General features: G+C 49.6%; 1 protein-coding gene across 1 annotated transcript; it reads right to left on the reverse strand.

Moving 5' to 3' along the window:
• Positions 1 to 12031: 12031 nt before the first annotated feature.
• Positions 12032 to 14344, reverse strand: LOC139683920 (scale keratin-like). Its single transcript, XM_071579442.1, has 2 exons — positions 14327 to 14344; positions 12032 to 12857 (listed from the first exon to the last, which is right to left on the reverse strand). The coding sequence occupies exon 2, from the start codon at positions 12830 to 12832 to the stop codon at positions 12449 to 12451; it is 384 nt and encodes a 127-aa protein (XP_071435543.1). The 5' UTR covers positions 12833 to 12857; positions 14327 to 14344; the 3' UTR covers positions 12032 to 12448.
• Positions 14345 to 20535: the final 6191 nt, after the last annotated feature.

The following is a 20535-nucleotide window of genomic DNA, read 5'->3' on the forward strand; positions in this document are numbered from 1 at the left end:
ATGCAAAAAAAAAGCTTTATTGGGACAAAAACAGACATTTGGAACAAAATCAAATGCAAGATGTGCTTGGTTTGACTTAATAATCAGCATTAATTTGTTTTGTTTTCATCACGTTCCTCTTCTGGCTTGGTTGGAGTTTCAAGTGGACAAACCAAAGGTTAGGGAACATCTGGGGGTGTTTCCTGTTGGGTGTGTGACCATCCAAGTGAAAAGCCACCAAAAATGATGGTCCCAAACCACTCAACCCAAACACAGACCCTTCCCCAGCGAGACAAGAAAGAGCTTTTGTGGTGGAACAGCGAGAAACAGGCGTTGGATTATCAGGGATTTTGCTTTTGAGAGGGGAAATGACACATTTGGAGAGAACTGACAAAGCAGGTGAGTGGAAGAGCAGCTCCCAAGGGTGCTGAGCAGCACCCACAGGTCCTCCCTGCCCCAGAGAGAGCTGAGTTCCCCCACTCACCCACTGCTCCAGCCTTTGCTGGCTGTTCTCCCCCTGTTTCTCCAGCCACCCACACCTTCTACCAAGCTTAGCATGGCCCACAACCCCTGGAGAACTGGCTCCAGAGGTTCCTGGAGGAAGAGGAGGAGGACAAGAAGCCCCCATAGACCAGGGAGCTCTGCAGACCCACAGGGCGGTCCAGCCCCACGGGGGCTGAGCTGCCCACGATGCTCTCCTGGGGGCAGGAGCTCAGGATGGGCCCTGGGAAGACGATGGAGACGGGAGGAGGGTAAACCACAGCTTGGGAGTCCCCACAGGAGGTGACACAGGGCTGGTTCCAGGTGTTGGCCAGAGGTTGAGGGCAGGTGACCTCACAGGGTGGGAAGCAGCGGGAGCTGAGCTGTTGGTGGTAGAAGGACATCCTTGGAGCAGGGAGATGAAACTGCTGCCAAAAAAGGTGGAGGAAGAAACAAAGGAATGTTGGAAGAAGCTGCAACACCGAGACAAGGCCCCTGCTCTGCCCCACCAGTGCCACCAAAACCCAGGGAAGAAACTCTCCAACCAGTTTGTCCACATCAGGCAGCACCGAGGTACTGGGGGTTGCTCCTCAAGACAATCATCAGTCACCAAAACATGCCAATCAATCACCAAAACTTGCCCATCAGTCACCAAAACTTGCCAATCAGTCACCAAAACTTGCCCATCAGTCACCAAAACTTGCCAATCAGTCACCAAAACTTGCCCATCAGTCACCAAAACTTGGAGGTGTTTAGACATTTTAGTTATTTCCACATTTTAGGTATTAAGACATTTTAGGTATTAAGACATTTTAGTTATTTCCATATTTTAATTATTTCCATATTTTAGTTATTTTCATATTTAGTTATTTCCATATTTTAGGTCTTTCCATATTTTAGTTATTTCCACATTTTAGATATTTCCATATTTTAGGTATTAAGACATTTTAGGTATCTCCATATTTGAGTTATTTCCATATTTTAATTATTTCCACATTTTAGTTATTTCCACATTTTTGGTATTTCCATATTTTAGTTATTTCCATATTTAGTTATTTCCATATTTTAATTATTTCCATATTTTAATTATTTCCATATTTTAATTATTTCCATATTTTAGTTATTTCCACAATTTAGGTATTAAGACATTTTAGGTATTTCCATATTTTAGTTATTTCCACATTTTAGTTATTCCATATTTAGTTATTTCCATATTTTAGTTATTTCCACATTTTAATTATTTCCACATTTTAGGTATTCCCATATTTTAGTTATTTCCACATTTTAGGTCTTTCCACATTTTATTTATTTCCATATTTTAGTTATTTCCACATTTTAGTTATTTCCACAATTTAGGTATTAAGACATTTTAGGTCTTTCCACATTTTAGTTATTTCCATATTTAGTTATTTCCATATTTTAGGTATTAAGACATTTGAGGTATTTCCATATTTTAATTATTTCCACATTTTAGTTATTTCCACATTTTTGTTATTTCCATATTTAGTTATTTCCATTATTTAGTTATTTCCACATTTTAGGTCTTTCCACATTTTAATTATTTCCACATTTTAGTTATTTCCATATTTAGTTATTTCCATATTTAGTTATTTCCACATTTTAGGTATTTCCACATTTTAGGTATTAAGACATTTTAATTATTTCCATATTTTAGTTATTTCCATATTTAGTTAATTCCACATTTTAGTTATTTCCACATTTTAATTATTTCCATATTTTAGTTATTTCCATATTTAATTATTTCCATATTTAGTTATTTCCACATTTTAGTTATTTCCATATTTTAATTATTTCCACATTTTAGTTATTTCCACAATTTAGTTATTTCCACATTTTAGGTCTTTCCACATTTTATTTATTTCCACATTTTAGTTATTTCCACATTTTTGTTATTTCCATATTTTAATTATTTCCACATTTTAGTTATTTCCATATTTAGTTATTTCCACATTTTCTGTATTAAGCCATTTTAGGTCTTTACACATTTTAGGTCTTCACCCATTTTAAGTATTTCCACATTTTAGCTGTTTAGACATTTGAGATCTTTACACATTTTAGGTCTTTACACAGTTTAGATATTTCAATATTTCAGCTGTTCAGACATTTCAGGTGTTTGCCCATTTTAGCAAACAGAGGAACCACCACCCACTGGCTCACAAGTTCCACAGTTCTCTTCATTAATTAGTGTTCTGTCCTCCACCCATTAATGATTTCTCATTTTTTGTGTTAATTAACTACTTTTTATTCTCTTTTTCAGAGACTTATTTACAAATAAGGCCAATAAGGACAACAAGGCCAAGTGCAGGTCCTGCCCTTTGGCCACCCCAACCCCTGCAGCGCTCCAGGCTGGGCACAGAGTGGCTGGAGAGGGACAGGCAGAGGGACCTGGGGGGACTGAGGGACAGGAAGCTCAACAGGAGCCAACAGTGTGCCCAGGTGGCCAAGAAGGCCAAGGGGATCCTGGCCTGGATCCAAACCAGCGTGGCCAGCAGGCCCAGGGCAGTGACCCTTCCCCTGGACTCTGCCTTGGGGAGGCCACACCTTGAGTGTTGTGTTCAGTTCTGGGCCCCTCAGTTCAGAAAGGATATTGAGGGGCTGGAGCGGGGCCAGAGAAGAGCAACGAGGCTGGAGAAGGGACTGGAGGTGGCACTGAGTGTCCTCTGAAACACCTCCAGGGACAGAGAACCCACCAGGTCTTGATCCAACCCTACTGTGATCACCAGCCCAGGGCACGGAGTGATCCCAGTGGGGTTGGATCAAGGGTTGGATTTGATGATCTCAGAGGTCTCTTCCAACCCAACTGAGAAGAGCAACGAGGCTGGAGAAGGGACTGGAGCACAAGTCCTATGGGGAGAGGCTGAGGGAGCTGGGGTTGTTTAGCCTGGAGAAGAGGAGGCTCAGAGGTGACCTCAGCACTGTCTGGAACTGCCTGAAGGGAAGTTCTGGCCAGGTGGGGGTTGGTCTCTTCTCCCAGGCACTCAGCAATAGGACAAGGGGGCACAATGGGCTCAAGCTCTGCCAGGGGAAATTTAAGTTGGAGATCAGAAAAAAATTTTTTACAGAGAGAGTGCTCAGGCATTGGAATGGGCTGCCCAGAGAGGGGGTGGATTCACCATCCCTAGAGATCTTTAAATGCAGATTGGACGTGGCGCTGGGTGCCATGATCTAGTAAGTGAACTAGAGTTGGACCAAGGGTTGGACTCGATGATCTTGGAGGTCTTTTCCAACCCAATCGATTCTATGATTCTATGATTCTATGATTCTATGATTCTATGAAATCCTGCCCCTGCTGGAGTTCAGTTCCCAACAATAAATCCCAACTTCCTCCCCGGGGTCTGAGAGCACCAAAGCGCCTCCACCTCTCAACTTCCATTTCTTTTCCTGACAGATGGACATCACCCAGAGTTTGTTTCCCTGGCGTCTCTTTCAAGGATTAAACCTCTTCTCAACATTCCCCACTCCCTGTTGCCTCTTCTTGGAGAAACAGGATCCATTTGGTCCCACCAGGAGCAGGGAGAGCTCAGGAGCTGCTCTGCTGAGGCTCAGATGGTTTTTCCCACTCTTTCCCTTCTCCCTGTCCCTCTGTTCTTCCCTCCCTCCCTCTGGGGAGCTCCTGTGGGCTCTGCCAGTCTCCCTGAATGCTCCCAAAGTATGGAAAAGCTGGATCAGACTTACTTGGATCGACCAGGAGAGGATCAACCAGGAGGAGAGGAGCTGCTGTGTGGGGAATTCAGAGCCAGGAGCGTTTATATCCCATCTCCTGGATGGCCTGGGGGTGTTGAGACATCCTTTGTTACAACACCCAACCAGGCAATCCCTCTCCTGATCGTTTTATTCATCCCTGGGCAATTATCACCTTCCAACACCCTCTGGTTTCTTCCTCAAACCTTTGGAAGCAGCTTCACTTCCTGCAGCCTTTGGCTGATGTGGCAAAAATGGAGAGAAAACACCTTTTTTTGGGCAACTGCCCAACAGAGATGGGGCTGTTGGAGGACTCGTTGGTGTCAAGGCTGGTTTCCATTTCTAAACTGATGCTGATGTGGAGATGAAGCTCCAGAGGGCTCATACTTGGAAGAAAGATGGGGAAAGTTCACTCCATCTGCCTTGTTCCTCCTATTGGGTTCCAAAGTCCCTGAGAGCATCCAGGTGACCACCCTGGGTCTAGTACAGCCCCTGAGAGCATCCAGGTGACAACCACGCGTCTGTCACAGCCCCTGAGAGCATCCAGGTGACCGCCCTGGGTCTGGTACAGCCCCTGAGAGCATCCAGGTGACCACCACAGGTCTGGTACAGCCCCTGAGAGCATCCAGGTGACCACCACAGGTCTGGCACAGCCTCTGAGAGCATCCAGGTGACCACCCTGGGTCTGGTACAGCCCCTGAGAGCATCCAGGTGACCACCACAGGTCTGGTACAGCCCCTCAGAGCATCCAGGTGACCACCACAGGTCTGTCACAGCCCCTGAGAGCATCGAGGTGACCACCACAGGTCTGGTACAGCCCCTGAGAGCATCGAGGTGACCACCACAGGTCTGTTACAGCCCCTGAGAGCATCCAGGTGACCACCACAGGTCTGGTACAGCCCCTCAGAGCATCCAGGTGACCACCATGGGTCTGCCACAGCACCTGAGAGCATCCAGGTGACCACCATGGGTCTGCTACAGCATCTGAGAGCATCCAGGTGACAACCACGCGTCTGCCACAGCCCCTGAGAGCATCCAGGTGACCGCCATGGGTCTGGTACAGCCTCTGAGAGTATCGAGGTGACCACCACAGGTCTGGTACAGCCCCTGAGAGCATCCAGGTGACCACCATGGGTCTGCCACAGCCACTGAGAACATCCAGGTGACCACCATGGGTCAGGTACAGCCTCTGAGAGTATTGAGGTGACCACCACAGGGCTGGTACAGTCCCTGAGAGCATCCAGGTGACCACCACAGGGCTGGTACAGTCCCTGAAAGCATCCAGGTGACCACCACAGGTCTGGTACAGCCCCTGAGAGCATCCAGGTGACCACCATGGGTCTGGTACAGCCCCTGAGAGCATCCAGGTGACCACCATGGGTCTGTCACAGCCCCTGAGAGCATCGAGGTGACCACCACAGGGCTGGTACAGTCCCTGAGAACATCCAGGTGACCACCACAGGTCTGGTACAGCCCCTCAGAGCATCCAGGTGACAACCACGCATCTGTCACAGCCCCTGAGAGCATCCAGGTGAGCAACACAGGTCTGGTACAGCCTCTGAGAGCATCGAGGTGACCATCACAGGTCTGTTACAGCCCTTGAGATCATCCAGGTGACCACCACAGGTCTGGTACAGCCCCTCAGAGCATCCAGGTGACCACCATGGGTCTGCCACAGCACCTGAGAGCATCGAGGTGACCACCATGGGTCTGGTACAGTCCCTGAGACCATCCAGGTGACCACCATGGGTCTGCCACAGCCCCTCAGAGCATCCAGGTGACCACCATGGGTCTGCCACAGCCCCTGAGAGCATCCAGGTGACCACCACAGGTCTGGTACAGCCCCTGAGAGCATCCAGGTGACCACCACAGGTCTGGTACAGCCTCTGAGAGCATCGAGGTGACCACCACAGGTCTGGTACAGCCCCTGAGAGCATCCAGGTGACCACCACAGGTCTGGTACAGCCCCTCAGAGCATCCAGGTGACCACCACGGGTCTGTCACAGCCCCTGAGAGCATCCAGGTGACCACCACAGGTCTGGTACAGCCTCTGAGAGCATCGAGGTGACCACCACAGGGCTGGTACAGCCCCTGAGAACATCCAGGTGACCACCACAGGTCTGGTACAGCCCCTGAGAGCATCCAGGTGACCACTATGGGTCTGTCACAGCCCCTGAGAGCATCGAGGTGACCCACAGGTCTGTCACAGCTCTTGAGTGCACCGAGGTGACCTTCTGGCTTGGGGCTTTCTCCAGATCTTCTGTGTTTTCTTCTGAACAGAAAACCACAACCAAATGTTCTGTCCTGTGCCCCCCTGAAGCCTCTGGGGATGTAATTTTGAACATGGAATCATGGAATGGTTTGGGTGGGAAGGGACCTTAAAGATAATTTTGTTCCACTGCCATGGGCAGGGACACCTTTCACTATTCCAAAGTTGCTCCAACCTGGCCTTGGACACTCCCAGGGATGGAACAGCCACAGCTTCTCTGCCCAACCTGTGCCAGGGCCTGCCCACCCTCCCAGGGAACGATTCCCTCCTCATATCCCACTTAAATTTCCCCTCTGTCAGTCTGAGCTCATCCCTTGTCCTGACACTCCAGTTCCTGATGATCAGACCCTCTCCAGCTTCCCTGGAGCCCCTTCAGGTCCTGGAAGGTGCTGAGATCTCCACCCAACCTTCTTTCTAGGCTGGACATTCCCAACTTTCCCAGCCTGTCTCCACAGGAAAGGGACTCCAGTCCCTTTATCAACTTCATGGCCCCCTCTGGATTTGCTCCAACATTTCCACATCCTTCTTATGTTGAGAGCACCAGAACATGACACAACATTCCAGGTGGGATCTCACCAGAGCAGAGCAGAGGGGAAAAATCAAACATCAGGAGGCAAAAATAAAACAGTTTGGGGTTCCAGTGGGATTGATACAAGTGTGTGTCTCCTTTTCCCCTTTTAGGAGAACAGGATGGGTAGGAAAAGGGTTCATTTCCAAGAATTGGGTGATTCATCTGCAGGTATCTGTGGGGAGGTGCCTTCACCTGCTTCCAAACTGAGTGAAACCAGGTGTGGTTGGAGCAGGAGGAGCAGATCTCCTGGGCTGTGTCTCCACAACATCCTCTTCCCTGGGATTCTGATCCTGTTTCTTGCTTGCTGGGAATCCTCTGCTGTCAGTGACTTTCATGGGTGTCTCTGCTGGGAAACCCCACTCAGGGAAGTCCTGAAAGAGCCTTCTGGTGTGGGGTCACCTGCTGAGAGTTCCACCAAATTAGGGACAACAGTTCCCAAAGAGCAACAGGAAAACTGGAATGAAATGAACATTTTAGACCAGAAGTCTCAGGGTTACTGTGTTGGGCAGTTGGAATTTTGCCAGCCCAACCCAAGCCAGATAATTACTCAAAACCAACCATTCAACTCAGAATTCCAGAGAATGGGAGGGGAAGAATTTGGAAATGATGTTTGTTTGAGTCTGGAAAATGGGGAAACATTGGGGAGTGGTTTCCTCAGTGAATAAAGGATGAGGGAATTGGATCTGAGGAGTAAATCTGCTGAACCAGCATCAGCCCAACCTTCTGCATCAGCTGAGCCTCCACTTGGACAGTCCAGCCCAAGGTTCTCCAGGGGTGATGCACAACTTCACTCCATGAACTCTTTCACCCCAAGCCATGAGTGGTTCATCACTCAGGAGCCCTGAGATGTCCAGCAAAGATCCTGTGGAATCCTAACTAAGGAAAGGTGGGCGTGGAGTTCTTGTGGTTCAAGGGATGAAGATTCCAGCTCAGCTTTTAAAGCTCAGAGTTGGTGTTTGTTTCTTGCCCAGGAGAACAGGGATGGAACAAGGGCAAGGGTGGGATCTTCTGCCAGGGAACAGGGACAGGACAAGGGCAAGGGTGGGATCTTCTGCCAGGGAACAGGGACAGGACAAGGGCAAGGGTGGGATCTTCTGCCAGGGAACAGGGACAGGCCAAGGGCAAGGGTGGGATCTTCTGCCAGGGAAGAGGGACAGGCCAAGGACAAAGGGTGGGATCTTCTGCCAGGGAAGAGGGACAGGCCAAGGGCAAGGGTGGGATCTTCTGCCAGGGAAGAGGGACAGGCCAAGGGCAAGGGTGGGATCTTCTGCCAGGGAACAGGGACAGGCCAAGGGCAAGGGTGGGATCTTCTGCCAGGGAACAGGGACAGGCCAAGGGCAAAGGGCCTCAGGCTGTGCCAGGGGAGGGGCAGGTGGGACATGAGGAGGAATTTCTTTGTGGAAAGGGTGGGGAGGCCTTGGAAGGGGCTGCCCAGGGAGGTGGTGGAGTCCCCAGCCCTGGAGGTGTCCAAGGAACACCTGGAGGTGGCACTGAGTGACAAGGTGGGGATGGGACACAGCTTGGACTTGATGCTCCTGGAGACCTTTTCCAACCTCAGGGATTCTGGAGTTCTGTGAAACCCAACTGTGATTATTAGACATGTGTGAAATATTCAGAACTTTCTTTCAGAAGCAGCTCTTTCCTTCTTTTGCAGTTCTGTAAGAGGTCAGGAGCTTTCAGAGCAGTTGGAAGTTTGGGATGTTCAAACTTACTCGGAGCGAGATGTGGTGAACTCCAAACCAGAGTGAGAGGACAAGGAGAAGTGGCTTCAAACTGGAAGTGGCAATTTAGGTTGGATGGATGGAAAAGGATTCCTGTGAGGGTGGGCAGGCCCTGGCACAGGTTGGGCAGAGAAGCTGTGGCTGCCCCACCCCTGGAAGTGTCCAAGGATGGGTTGGAGCAACCTGGGACAGTGGAAGGTGTCCCTGCCCATGGCAGGGGGTGGGATTGGAGGATCTTGAAGGTCCTTCCAACCCAAACCTGTCTCTAATCCTATGATGTGTCTCATCCGATGTCTTCAGCAAGGACAGTTTTCCCAGGAATTCTGGTTGGACTGGAAACCTCAGTGATGCTGAATTCCCAAACGTGGGATTTCTGCCAAGAAAACTCCCTTCATGAGCCCTTCCCCGTGTTGGCAACACACACCGAGTGCCAGTGCCAGGTGTGGGGTTGGCACCACTGAGGAATAACAGAACCATCGACAACCAGGTTTGTCTGGGTTTTAAATATCCTGTTACTTCACCAAATAGCCCCGGGGAACACATTCCCTGCTCACCTCTTCCTTAAAGCTGGAATGACAAGGACTGGAATGAGTCCAGGAGGTGCAGAACCAGCACAGGGTGGGACTAAATACCTGCAAAGCAGCAGCTTTGCTTTTAATACAGTTCTTTATAAAATAAACCCCAGCACTTCTGCTCTTTTCTACAGTTATTTCTAAAATAAACCCCAGGATTTCTGTTCTTTTCTGCAGTTATTTATAAAATAATACCCAGGGTTTCTGCTCTTTCCTACATGTATTTATAAAATAAAACCAGAATTTCTGTTCTTTTCTACAGTTGTTTATAAAATAAAACTCAAAAGTTCTGCTCTTTTCTACATATATTTCTAAATAAACCCCAGGGTTTCTGCTCCTTTCTGCAGTTATTTCTAAAATAAGAAGAGAAAGAAGGAGGAGAGAAAGAGGAGAGAAGGAGGAGGAGGAGAAGGAGGAGGAGGAGAAGGAGAAGGAGGAGGAGGAGGAGGAGGAGGAGAAGGAGAAGGAGAAGGAGAATAAGGAGAAGGAGGAGGAGGAGAAGGAGGAGGAGAAGGAGAAGGAGAAGGAGAATAAGGAGAAGGAGGAGGAGGAGAAGGAGGAGGGGAAGGAGAAGGAGAAGGAGAAGGAGAAGGAGAAGGAGAAGGAGAAGGAGAAGGAGAAGGAGAAGGAGAAGGAGAAGGAGAAGGAGAAGGAGAAGAAGGAGAAGGAGAAGGAGGAGGAGGAGGAGAAGGAGGAGGAGGAGAAGGAGGAGGAGAAGGAGGAGGAGGAGAAGGAGGAGGAGAAGGAGAAGGAGATGGAGAAGGAGAAGGAGAAGGAGAAGGAGAATAAGGAGAAGGAGGAGGAGGAGAAGGAGAAGGAGGAGGAGGAGAAGGAGGAGGAGAAGGAGAAGGAGATGGAGAAGGAGAAGGAGAAGGAGAAGGAGAAGGAGAATAAGGAGAAGGAGGAGGAGGAGAAGGAGGAGGAGGAGGAGAAGGAGAAGGAGAAGGAGAAGTAGAAGGAGAAGGAGAAGGAGAAGGAGAAGGAGAAGGAGAAGGAGAAGGAGGAGGACGAGGAGGAGAAGGAGAAGGAGAAGGATGAGGAGAAAGAAGGAGGAGAAGGGAAAGAAGGAGAAGGAGAGGACGGGAAAGAAGGAGAAGGAGGAGAAGGAGAAAGAGAAGGAGAAGGAGGAGAGGAGGAGCAGAGGAGAAAAGAGAAGCCCTGCAGTTCCCACCACATGACATGGGAGGGAGCTGCTGCTTATCACTCGAATCTGGGAGCAGTGCTGAGGTCGCGACACTCCTCTGGCCTCTACAACACAGGGATCATCTCCGACTGTGGCATCTCTGCCAATTCTTGGTCAGACTGTTGGCAGTTTTCCACCAGCAACTCCAACTCCTGTTCCATCTGTCAGCAAAACAGGTAATTCCCGAGGGCAGGAGGCAGCAGGAATGAACCCACAGCGTGTCAGCCTGAACCACAGAGGTCACTGCGCCCTCTCTTGGGCTCTGAGCACGAGATTGAAGCCCAGCAGGAGGCGACACTTGTTAAATGAGCTGCAATCAGGAATTGGCTCATGAAGATGTTGCAAAGAGAACCCGGAGTCGCCCTCCCCACGCACCAAACTGCAGTTCCAGGCAGATGTTGGGGCGAGTGAAGCCCTTCCTGTTCCATTTCAAGAGGTGGAGTCACTAAATATTGAGGCACTGATGGTTTTGGAGGTGGTTGAGGCTGGTAAAGGACTTGCAGGCACAGTGGGTAACAGAAATGAGCCCTGCTGAGTGCCAGGGCTCCATTCTGGTGGAATTGGCAAAGTGAGGACTTAAATTGACCTTTTCTCAGTTTTGCAGTTGGAGGATCATCATTTCAGTGTTTCACAGAATCCCAGAGTGTTCTGAGTTGGAAGGACCCCCAAGGATCATCCAGTCCAACTCTGAAGTCAGTGGCCCACAGAGGGGATTGAACCCATGACCTTGGCATTATTCCAACCAAGTTTTGAACCAACTGAGCTGATCTCAGAAGTCACCCTGAAACAGGTGCCCAATTTTAAATTAAATGCTCTACAAGATACACCTGAAAAAAAAGTGGTTTTTTTTTTTGTTTTTTTTTTTTTTTTTAGCTCATTGTCCACTTTTACTTAGAAAACAATGATAGAATAAGAATGTCTGGAATCTTTTGGTCACTGGGGTTTGGAATTGTTGGATGGGGCTTTGAGCAACCTGAGCTGGGGAAAGCTCAGGCCTGTGGCAGAGGGGCTGGACCAGGACTTTGAAGGTCCATTCCAATCCAAACCATTCCTTGATTCCATAATTCCATGACCTGGAAAACAACCCATGTCCTGTGCACTCTGCCCATGCCATGCACCTTCTTCCAGTTAAACTCAGCAGAACTCCCTGAAAATGGAGTTTGGCTGATTGTCTCCTTTTCAGAGACAGTTTGGATGCTCCTGGAAAGGCCTCACTGAAATCAGGTTTGAATAAAGGAAGTGACTGGATGTGACACTGAGAGCTCTGGTCTGGTGGACAAGGTGGGGTCAAGTCAAAGCTTGGACTTGATGACCTTGGAGGGCTTTTCCAGCCTTAATGATTTTGGGATTCTGGACTTCTGGGATTCTGGAATTCTGGGATTTTAAACTGAGAGGATGGAAAGCTGCTCTCAGGGTTTTCATTAAAGGAACATTTCAACACCAGGTGAAATCAGCCTGTGCTGAAGTGGTTTGTGGTGCTTGGTCCTTCCTTTTGGGATCACACCACCCCAGGACAGGTTGAAGGGATGAAAGGAAACCAGGAGGCTGTTCTGGGATGCAACAAAGTTTTAATGAGCAAGAAATGACTGTTTGCACAGAGAGAGACATCACAGAGCATGAAAAACCTCTTTCCAGACCATTCCAGGGAATGTCCAACAAATGTCCTGCTCCGAGATACCCCAGTCCTCAAACACCTTCTTCTGGCTGTTGTGCAGCTGCTGATGAAGATACTTGTCATTAGGGAGGGTGTCCATATGGAATAAGTCCCCAGGATGGTTAAAACCACGGGGAAAGCTGGAACAGGCAACAACAGCAACAAGGAGACGCCGAGGGGCGACCAAAAAGCGGGAGAAAGGCCAGAAAATGCGAAGGGGCAGGAGCTCCTTGGAAGGGCTGCAGGAAGGCTGAGCCCTCACCCTCATTGCTCTGAAGCTGGGCCTTCATTTGGGCTCTTGGGATACCCCTGAGCCTTTAGCAGGGCCCACAGACATTGCGGAGGACGCGGCTGTAGCGGCGGGACGAGAAGGGGCCGCAGGAGCCGACGCCGAGCGCGGAGAGGGCTGGGCTGGTGTAGCCATACTGGGCTCCATAGCCCAGAGAGAGCCCAGAATTGGCACCATAGAGGCCCCCCAGCCCCAGGTTGCCCCCAAAGGCAGGGGCTCCGGCCGAGCCCACCACGGCTTGCTGGGGGAAGGAGCTGAGGATGGGGCCGGGGAAGGTGACGACGACGGGGGGCGGCTGGATGAGGGCGGTGGAGTCGGGGCACTGGCGCACACACGGCTCGTTGCAGCTGTTGGCTACGGGCTGAGGGCAGGAGATGCCAGTGGTGGTGGGGCACAGGTCGTAGCAGGCCATTTTGGTGGTAGGGAGGGAGGTGAGGCTGAAACACAGAGCAAAGAGATTCTTAAGGACGAAGCGTGAGGTTGACGTGAGCAACAGGTCAGGGGTTGGTGTTGGGGACTTGGAGGGCACACAAATATCACAGAATCTTAGAATGGGTTGGGTTGGAAAAGACCTCTGAGATCATCAAGTCCAACCCTTGGTCCAACTCCAGTCCCTTTACCAGATCATGGCACTCAGTGCCACGGCCAAGCTCAGCTGAAAAACCTCCAGGGATGGGGAATCCACCCCCTCTCTGGGCAGCCCATTCCAATCCCTGAGCACTCTCTCTGCAAAGGATTTTTTCCTGATCTCCAACTTGAATTTCCCCTGGCAGAGCTTGAGCCCATCGTGCCCCCTTGTCCCTGGAGAAGAGACCAACCCCCACCTGGCCAGAACTTCCCTTCAGGCAGTTCCAGACAGTGCTGAGGTCACCTCTGAGCCTCCTCTTCTCCAGGCTGAACACCCCCAGCTCCCTCAGCCTCTCCCCACAGCACTTGTGCTCCAGTCCCTTCTCCAGCCTCATTGCTCTTCTCTTCTCAGTTGGGTTGGAAGAGACCTCTGAGATCATCAAGTCCAACCCCTTGTCCAACCCCACTGAGATCACCAGCCCAGGGCACTCAGTGCCACATCCAGTGTCACCTTAAACACCTCCAGGGATGGAGAATCCACCATCATAAAATCATGGAATCATGGAATCAGTTGGGTTGGAAGAGACCCCTGAGATCATCCAGTCCAACCCTTGGTCCAACCCCACTGTGATCACTCAGTGCCACATCCAGTCACATCCTAGAAACCTCCAGGGATGGGGAATCCACCCCCTCTCTGGGCAGCCCATTCCAATCCCTGAGCACTCTCTCTGCAAAGAATTTCTTTCTGATCTCCAACTTCAATTTCCCCTGGCAGAGCTTGAGCCCATCGTGCCCCCTTGTCCTATTGCTGAGTGCCTGGGAGAAGAGACCAACCCCCACCTGGCCAGAACTTCCCTTCAGGGAGTTCCAGACAGTGCTGAGGTCACCTCTGAGCCTCCTCTTCTCCAGGCTGAGCCCCCCCAGCTCCCTCAGCCTCTCCCCACAGCACTTGTGCTCCAGTCCCTTCTCCAGCCTTGGTGAGATGTTTAAGAACGAAGCACAAGGTCAATGTGAGTCAGGAGCTGAAGTGAGGCAGAATTCTGCATTTTAAAGCTTTTTCCATCCCACATTTCCAGTCTGCTCCCAGTACAAGAATGGCCAAAGATGAATTAGAGGGAAATAAATGCCTCAAAGCCTGGTCTGGACTCTTAAAGCCTCACAGTAACACAACTTGAGAAGATACCCCAAAAATAAAATTAAAAAAAAATTGGGGAAGATAAAGGAAGAAAGGAAAAACACAGTGCTAAGAACTCTGATAATGAACAGTATTCTAAGCTCTAGAATGAAAAAATAATAAAACTGAGGCATTGAGAAGGAGATGAAACGGCATCAGACTCACCTGATGTGGAGGAGAAGAGCAGGAGAGTGAGATGGACCCACTCTGTGTCCTGCCTCTTTTATGGAGCCCTGGAGATGGCCTGGGGGGGGCTGAGCCAGGAGCTCCTCCCTCCTCAGAGTGATGAAACTCTCCTGGTTTGCAGTTTGCAAAATCAGCCTAAATCTCTGCCCAGCACAATCTGCACATTCCACCTCCCAGTCCTCTTTCATCTTCCAGCCTAATGGAGCAGTTTCACTGCTGGTGTCATCCCACCCAGCTCGTTGCAGGAGCAACGAAACTCCTTCTATTTATTTAGCACTTCCTTCATTAACTTGCCCTAATGATTTTAATCAGAGCTCTAAGCTGCTGCCGTGGACATGTTTGGGTTTGAAGTGCTTTGGGTCTCTCTGTAATCTCATCTGCTCACCCATTTTGCAATGAAATGTTCAGGGAGGTGGAAGAACCTCCTGAGGTTTGTCACAGCCACAAACCTCGGGTGCTTTTTGGTAATTGTGGGCATCGTCTGCTGGGTCTGGATTTAGAAATTCTGAATTTTCTTTCACACAGAAAATATGTTTAAGTGCCTGAAAAAGAGTTTAAACCAAAAGATGAAGTTTTCTCTGAAGGGATATCAGGATTTTTTTTCACAGAATGATTTAGAAAAGACCTCTGAGATCAGGAGGTTCAACCTGTGCCCCGTTCCCACCTTGTCACTCAGTGCCACATCCAGGTGTTCCTTGGGTACCTCCAGGGGTGGGGACTCCAAACCTCCCTGGGCAGCCCCTTCCAATCCCTGACAAACTTTTCCATGGAAAAATTCCTCCTGATGCAAATGCAGACAGATTAATTGCCCTGAGATTTCACAGCTCTGAAGGAGGACCTGGAATCCCAAAATCATTGGATGGTTTGGGTTGGAAGGGACCTTAAGGACCATCCCATCCCACCCCCTGTCACAAGCAGGGACACCTTCCACTCTCCCAGGTTGCTCCAAGCTCCTTGGACACTTCCAGGGATGGAGCAGCTGCAGCTTCTCTGGGAAATCCATTCCAATCCCTCACCATCCTCCCAGGGAGGAATTTCTTCCCAATATCCAACCCAAATTTCTCCTCTGTCAGTCTGAACCCACTCCCCTTGTCCTGTCACTCCAGTTCCTGATGTCAGCCCCTCTCCCCGTGTCTCTTGTAGCCCCTTCAGATCCTGGAAGGTGCTCTGAGGTCTCCACACAACCTTCTCCACCTAAAGGAGGTGCTATCAGGGCAAATCTCTCTGTTGTTTTAGGAGATGTTACATTTTTTTCCACCACTTGGGAGTTACTCATCCATCCCCACCACTTAGTGGGGAGGGACAGGAGTCTCTGCAGGACAACTCACCCTATCTCAGGTCCTTCCCTTGCCAGAATTGGCCTCACACCCAAAACACACCAATGTCCTTCCCTTGCCAGAATTGGCCTCACACCCAAAACACACCAATTTTATTCTTGTTGGGGACACCCAACCAGCTCAGCCCAAAGCCCCAACTCGTAAACAGGGAAGGTCTGAGGAGTTTTGTCCCACCCTTATTTTCATATTCCACCTCAGGAATCCTCATTTTGTCCAGGGATTGGTTGGTTGTTAAATAAACACCTTCCTGCCACAGTTTCTAAATAAATTTCCAAATCATTTTCTAAGCAAACCCAATTCAACCACTTAATTTGGGAGGGTTTTTTTTTTTTTTTTCCCAGATTTCAAAGATGTCCCCAAGGCATGACAGGAACAATAACACAATGAGTGTCCAAATGCTTTTTGTGTGTGTTTTTAAGCACTTCCCAAACCCTCCTTAATAACTTCTGCACCAGGTGGGGTGTCATTATTGTCATATAAATACGTGGTTGGCTTCCAACAGCTCAGCAGTTTGAAATGTGCTGATTAAATGGTGAACTCCTCCTGTTCCCATCCTGGTTTGAATCTCAGGATTTCAGCTGATTTTTCTTCTATAACTTCAGTTTCCCTTTAATTGTGTGGGTTTTCTGCATAAACTCCTCCAGTGCTGGTGCTTTAATTCCCATTTTCCCTGGAACACAAAGATCTCAACATCTGCCTGAACGTCTGGGGAGGCAACACATGGAGAGTTTAAAAAAAAAATTTCATTTTTCCTCTGGAATGTTCAGGATGGTTTTGTCCAAATCTGAATTCCAACCTTATGCCAAAGTTGCTGATTTCACAAGGAAGACACTGTGGGTTTTATCAACTCTGTTTGATCTGCTGTGGGTAAGGAAGAAAACCTGCACCTTCAAGCAGATGATAATTATAATTAACACTTGAGCCACCGTCATTATGTCACCCAATAAAGGAAACAAATGAAGCAGCAATAATTCCTCCTGTCATTCCAAATGTATTTCGTGCAACCAGGAATGAATGGTGCCAATTAAGTGCTGAGATGAAAGAAATATTTGGGTTGTAATTTGCATTTTGTGCGGCGTCAGAATTCGAAGCCACTCAGAAATATTGAGCAAAACTCTTTCGTCACTTGGAGGTGACCCAAGTGAGACAAACGTGGAGTGGTGCCCAGGGGAGTCCTCTGCAGGTTGAGGGGGTGTGTGAAGTCCCTCCTCAAAACAGAATCCCAGAATCCTTGAGGATGGAAAACCCTCCAAGCCCATCCAGTCCAACCCGTGCCCCGTCCCCACCTTGTCACTCAGTGCCACCTCCAGGTGTTCCTTGGACACCTCCAGGGATGGGGCAGCCACAAGGATGGATTTAGGCTGGAAAAGGTCTCCAAGGTCACCAAATCCACCCTGTGCCCCATCCCCACCTTGTCACTCAGTGCCACATCCAGGTGTTCCTTGGACACCTCCAGGGGTGGGGGATTTAGGCTGGAAAAGCCCTCCAAGAGCATCAAGTCCTCCTGTTCCCCGTCCCCACCTTGTCACTCAGTGCCACCTCCAGGTGTTCCTTGGACACCTCCAGGCGTTCCTTGGACACCTCCAGGGATGGGGCAGCCACAAGGATGGATTTAGGCTGGAAAAGCCCTCCAAGGTCACTGAGTCCACCCTGTGCCCCATCCCCACCTTGTCACCCACTGCCACATCCAGGAGTTCCTTGAACACATCCAGGGGTGGAGAACTTAGGCTGGAGAAGACCTCCAAGAGCATCGACTCCAAGCTGTGCCCCATCCCCTCCTTGTCACTCAGTGCCACATCCAGTCATTCCTTGGACACCTCCAGGGGTGGGGGATTTAGGCTGGAAAAGCTCTCCAAGAGCAGAGTCCAAGCTGTGTCCCATCCCCACCTTATCACTCAGTGCCATGTCCAGGACACCTCCAGGGATGGGGCAGCCACAAGGATGAATTTAGGCTGGAAAAGCCCTCCAAGGTCACTGAGTCCACCCTGTGTCCCATCCCCACCTTGTCACTCAGTGCCACATCCAGTCATTCCTTGAACACTTCCAGGGATGGAGGATTTAGGCTGGAAAAGCCCTCCAAGAGCATCAAGTCCTCCTGTTCCCCATCCCCACCTTGTCACTCAGTGCCACCTCCAGGCGTTCCTTGGACACCTCCAGGGATGGGGCAGCCACAAGGATGGATTTAGGCTGGAAAAGCCCTCCAAGGTCACTGAGTCCACCCTGTGTCCCATCCCCACCTTGTCACTCAGTGCCACATCCAGGAGTTCCTTGAACACTTCCAGGGATGGAGGATTTAGGCTGGAAAAGCCCTCCAAGAGCATCAAGTCCATCCTGTTCCCCATCCCCACATTGTCACTCAGTGCCACATCCAGGAGTTCCTTGGACACTTCCAGGGGTGGGGCAGCCACAAGGATGGATTTAGGCTGGAAAAGCCCTCCAAGGTCACTGAGTCCACCCTGTGCCCCATCCACACCTTGTCACTCAGTGCCACCTCCAGAACATCATTCAGAACATCTCAGGGTTCATCATTTTGATGTTTATTGTTTGAACTCTCAGCTAATTAATTCAAGAGCAATATTGAACCCAAAGGAAGGTCTGGAGAGCATCTGGTGGTAATTAAATGTACAGAATCCCAGAATTATTTAGGTTGGGAAAGCCCTCCAAGGTCACCAAATCCACCCTGTGTCCAAATCCACCCTGTGTCCCATCCCCACCCTGTCACTCAGTGCCACATCCAGTCATTCCTTGGACACCTCCAGGGGTGGAGGATTTAGGCTGGAAAAGCCCTCCAAGAGCAGAGTCCAAGCTGTGTCCCATCCCCACCTTATCACTCAGTGCCATGTCCAGGACACCTCCAGGGATGGGGCAGCCACAAGGATGAATTTAGGCTGGAAAAGCTCTCCAAGGTCACTGAATCCACCCTGTGTCCCATCCCCACCTTGTCACTCAGTGCCACATCCAGTCATTCCTTGAACACTTCCAGGGATGGAGGATTTAGGCTGGAAAAGCCCTCCAAGAGCATCAAGTCATCCTGTTCCCCGTCCCCACCTTGTCACCCAGTGCCACCTCCAGGTGTTCCTTGGACACCTCCAGGCATTCCTTGGACACCTCCAGGGATGGGGCAGCCACAAGGATGGATTTAGGCTGGAAAAGACCCCCAAGGGCATTGGAGTCCACCCTGTGCCCCATCCCCACCTTGTCACTCAGTGCCACCTCCAGGTGTTCCTTGGACACCTCCAGGGGTGGGGCAGCAACAAGGCTGGAAAAGCCCTCCAAGGCCACCAAGTCCATCCTGTGCCCCATCCCCACCTTGTCACCCAATGCCACATCCAGGTGTTCCTTGGACACCTCCAGGGGTGGGGACTCCACCCTCTCCCTGGGCAGCCTCTTCCAAGGTCTCCCCACCCTTTCGGCAAAGAAATTCCTCCTCATGTCCCACCTGCCCCTCCCCTGGCACAGCCTGAGGCCCTTTGCCCTTGGCCTGTCCCTCTTCCCTGGCAGAAGATCCCACCCTTGCCCTTGGCCTGTCCCTGTTCCCTGGCAGAAGATCCCACCCTTGTCCTTGTCCTGTCCCTCTTCCCTGGCAGAAGATCCCACCCTTGCCCCTGTCCTGTCCCTCTTCCCTGGCAGAAGATCCCACCCTTGCCCTGGATCCCTCAGGGATTGCAGAGCCAGAAGTTCCCCCCTGAGCCTCCTTTTCTCCAGGCTGAGCCCCCCCAGCTCCCTCAGGAGTTCTCCAGCCCCTCCTCCTGCTGCTCCAGCCCCTTCCCATCCCTGAACACCCTCCATCCCCTCAATGTCTCTCTTGCCCTGAAGGGCCCCAAACCAGACCCAGCTTTCCTTCCTGGTCCAGACAAGTTTCTGGTGTGTTCCATGACCTCTTACTCATGTTTCCTGATGACCAGCTCCTGAGCAGCTCCAGAGCTGGAGCTGATTGCCCTGACCCGAGGGTGGTGGCTCTGCCCTGTCATCTCTTTGCCAGCCCAAGCTCCATCCCTTCCTCCAGGACAGCGGGGCAGGAGCTCCGTTAGGTCCCTCCTCGAGGGCTCCTTGTGCAACAGGAGCTTTTCTTACGGGATTTTTGTTCACCATAACTGATTTTCTTACAGATTTTTCAGGTCCTGGCAGGAGGGAGAACGTCCCTCATGGGTGTGCTTTGGATGCCAAGAGGAACCTGTGGGTCTTGCTGGAATTGCTACTCAATTGGACTTAAATTGATTAAATAAATTTAATCGATTTATTAAAATCGATAAAATCAATAAATTATAATCACTAAATTTAATTTATGAAAATCAATAAAATCCTCATTTATCACATCCCTCCTGGCTGTGCTTTGGATGCCAAGAGGAACCTGTGGGTCTTGCTGGAAGAGCTACTCAATTTGAATTAAATATTTTAAATAAATTTATTAAAATAAATAAATATTATCAATTAATTTTATTTATAAAAATCTATTAAGTCCTGATTTATCACATCCCTCCTGGCTGTGCTTTGGATGCCAAGAGGAACTTGTGGGTCTTGCTGGAAGAGCTTCTCCATTTTGCTTAAATCTTTTAAATAAATTTAATTATTAATATCAATAAAATCAATAAATTATAATCAATTAATTTAATTTATAAAAATCGATTAAGTCCTGATTTATCACCCCCCTCCTGGCTGTGCTTTGGATGCCAAGAGGAACCTGGGGGTCTTGCTGGAAGAGCTTCTCAATTGGACTTTAATTGACTAAATAAATTTATTAAAATAAATAAATATAATCAATAAATTTAATTTATAAAAATCGATTAAATCCTGATTTATCACATCCCTCCTGGCTGTGCTTTGGATTCCCAGAGGAACCTGTGGGTCTTG

The sequence above is a fragment of the Pithys albifrons genome, chromosome 30 (genome assembly GCF_047495875.1).
Source record: "Pithys albifrons albifrons isolate INPA30051 chromosome 30, PitAlb_v1, whole genome shotgun sequence".
NCBI lineage: Eukaryota > Metazoa > Chordata > Aves > Passeriformes > Thamnophilidae > Pithys > Pithys albifrons.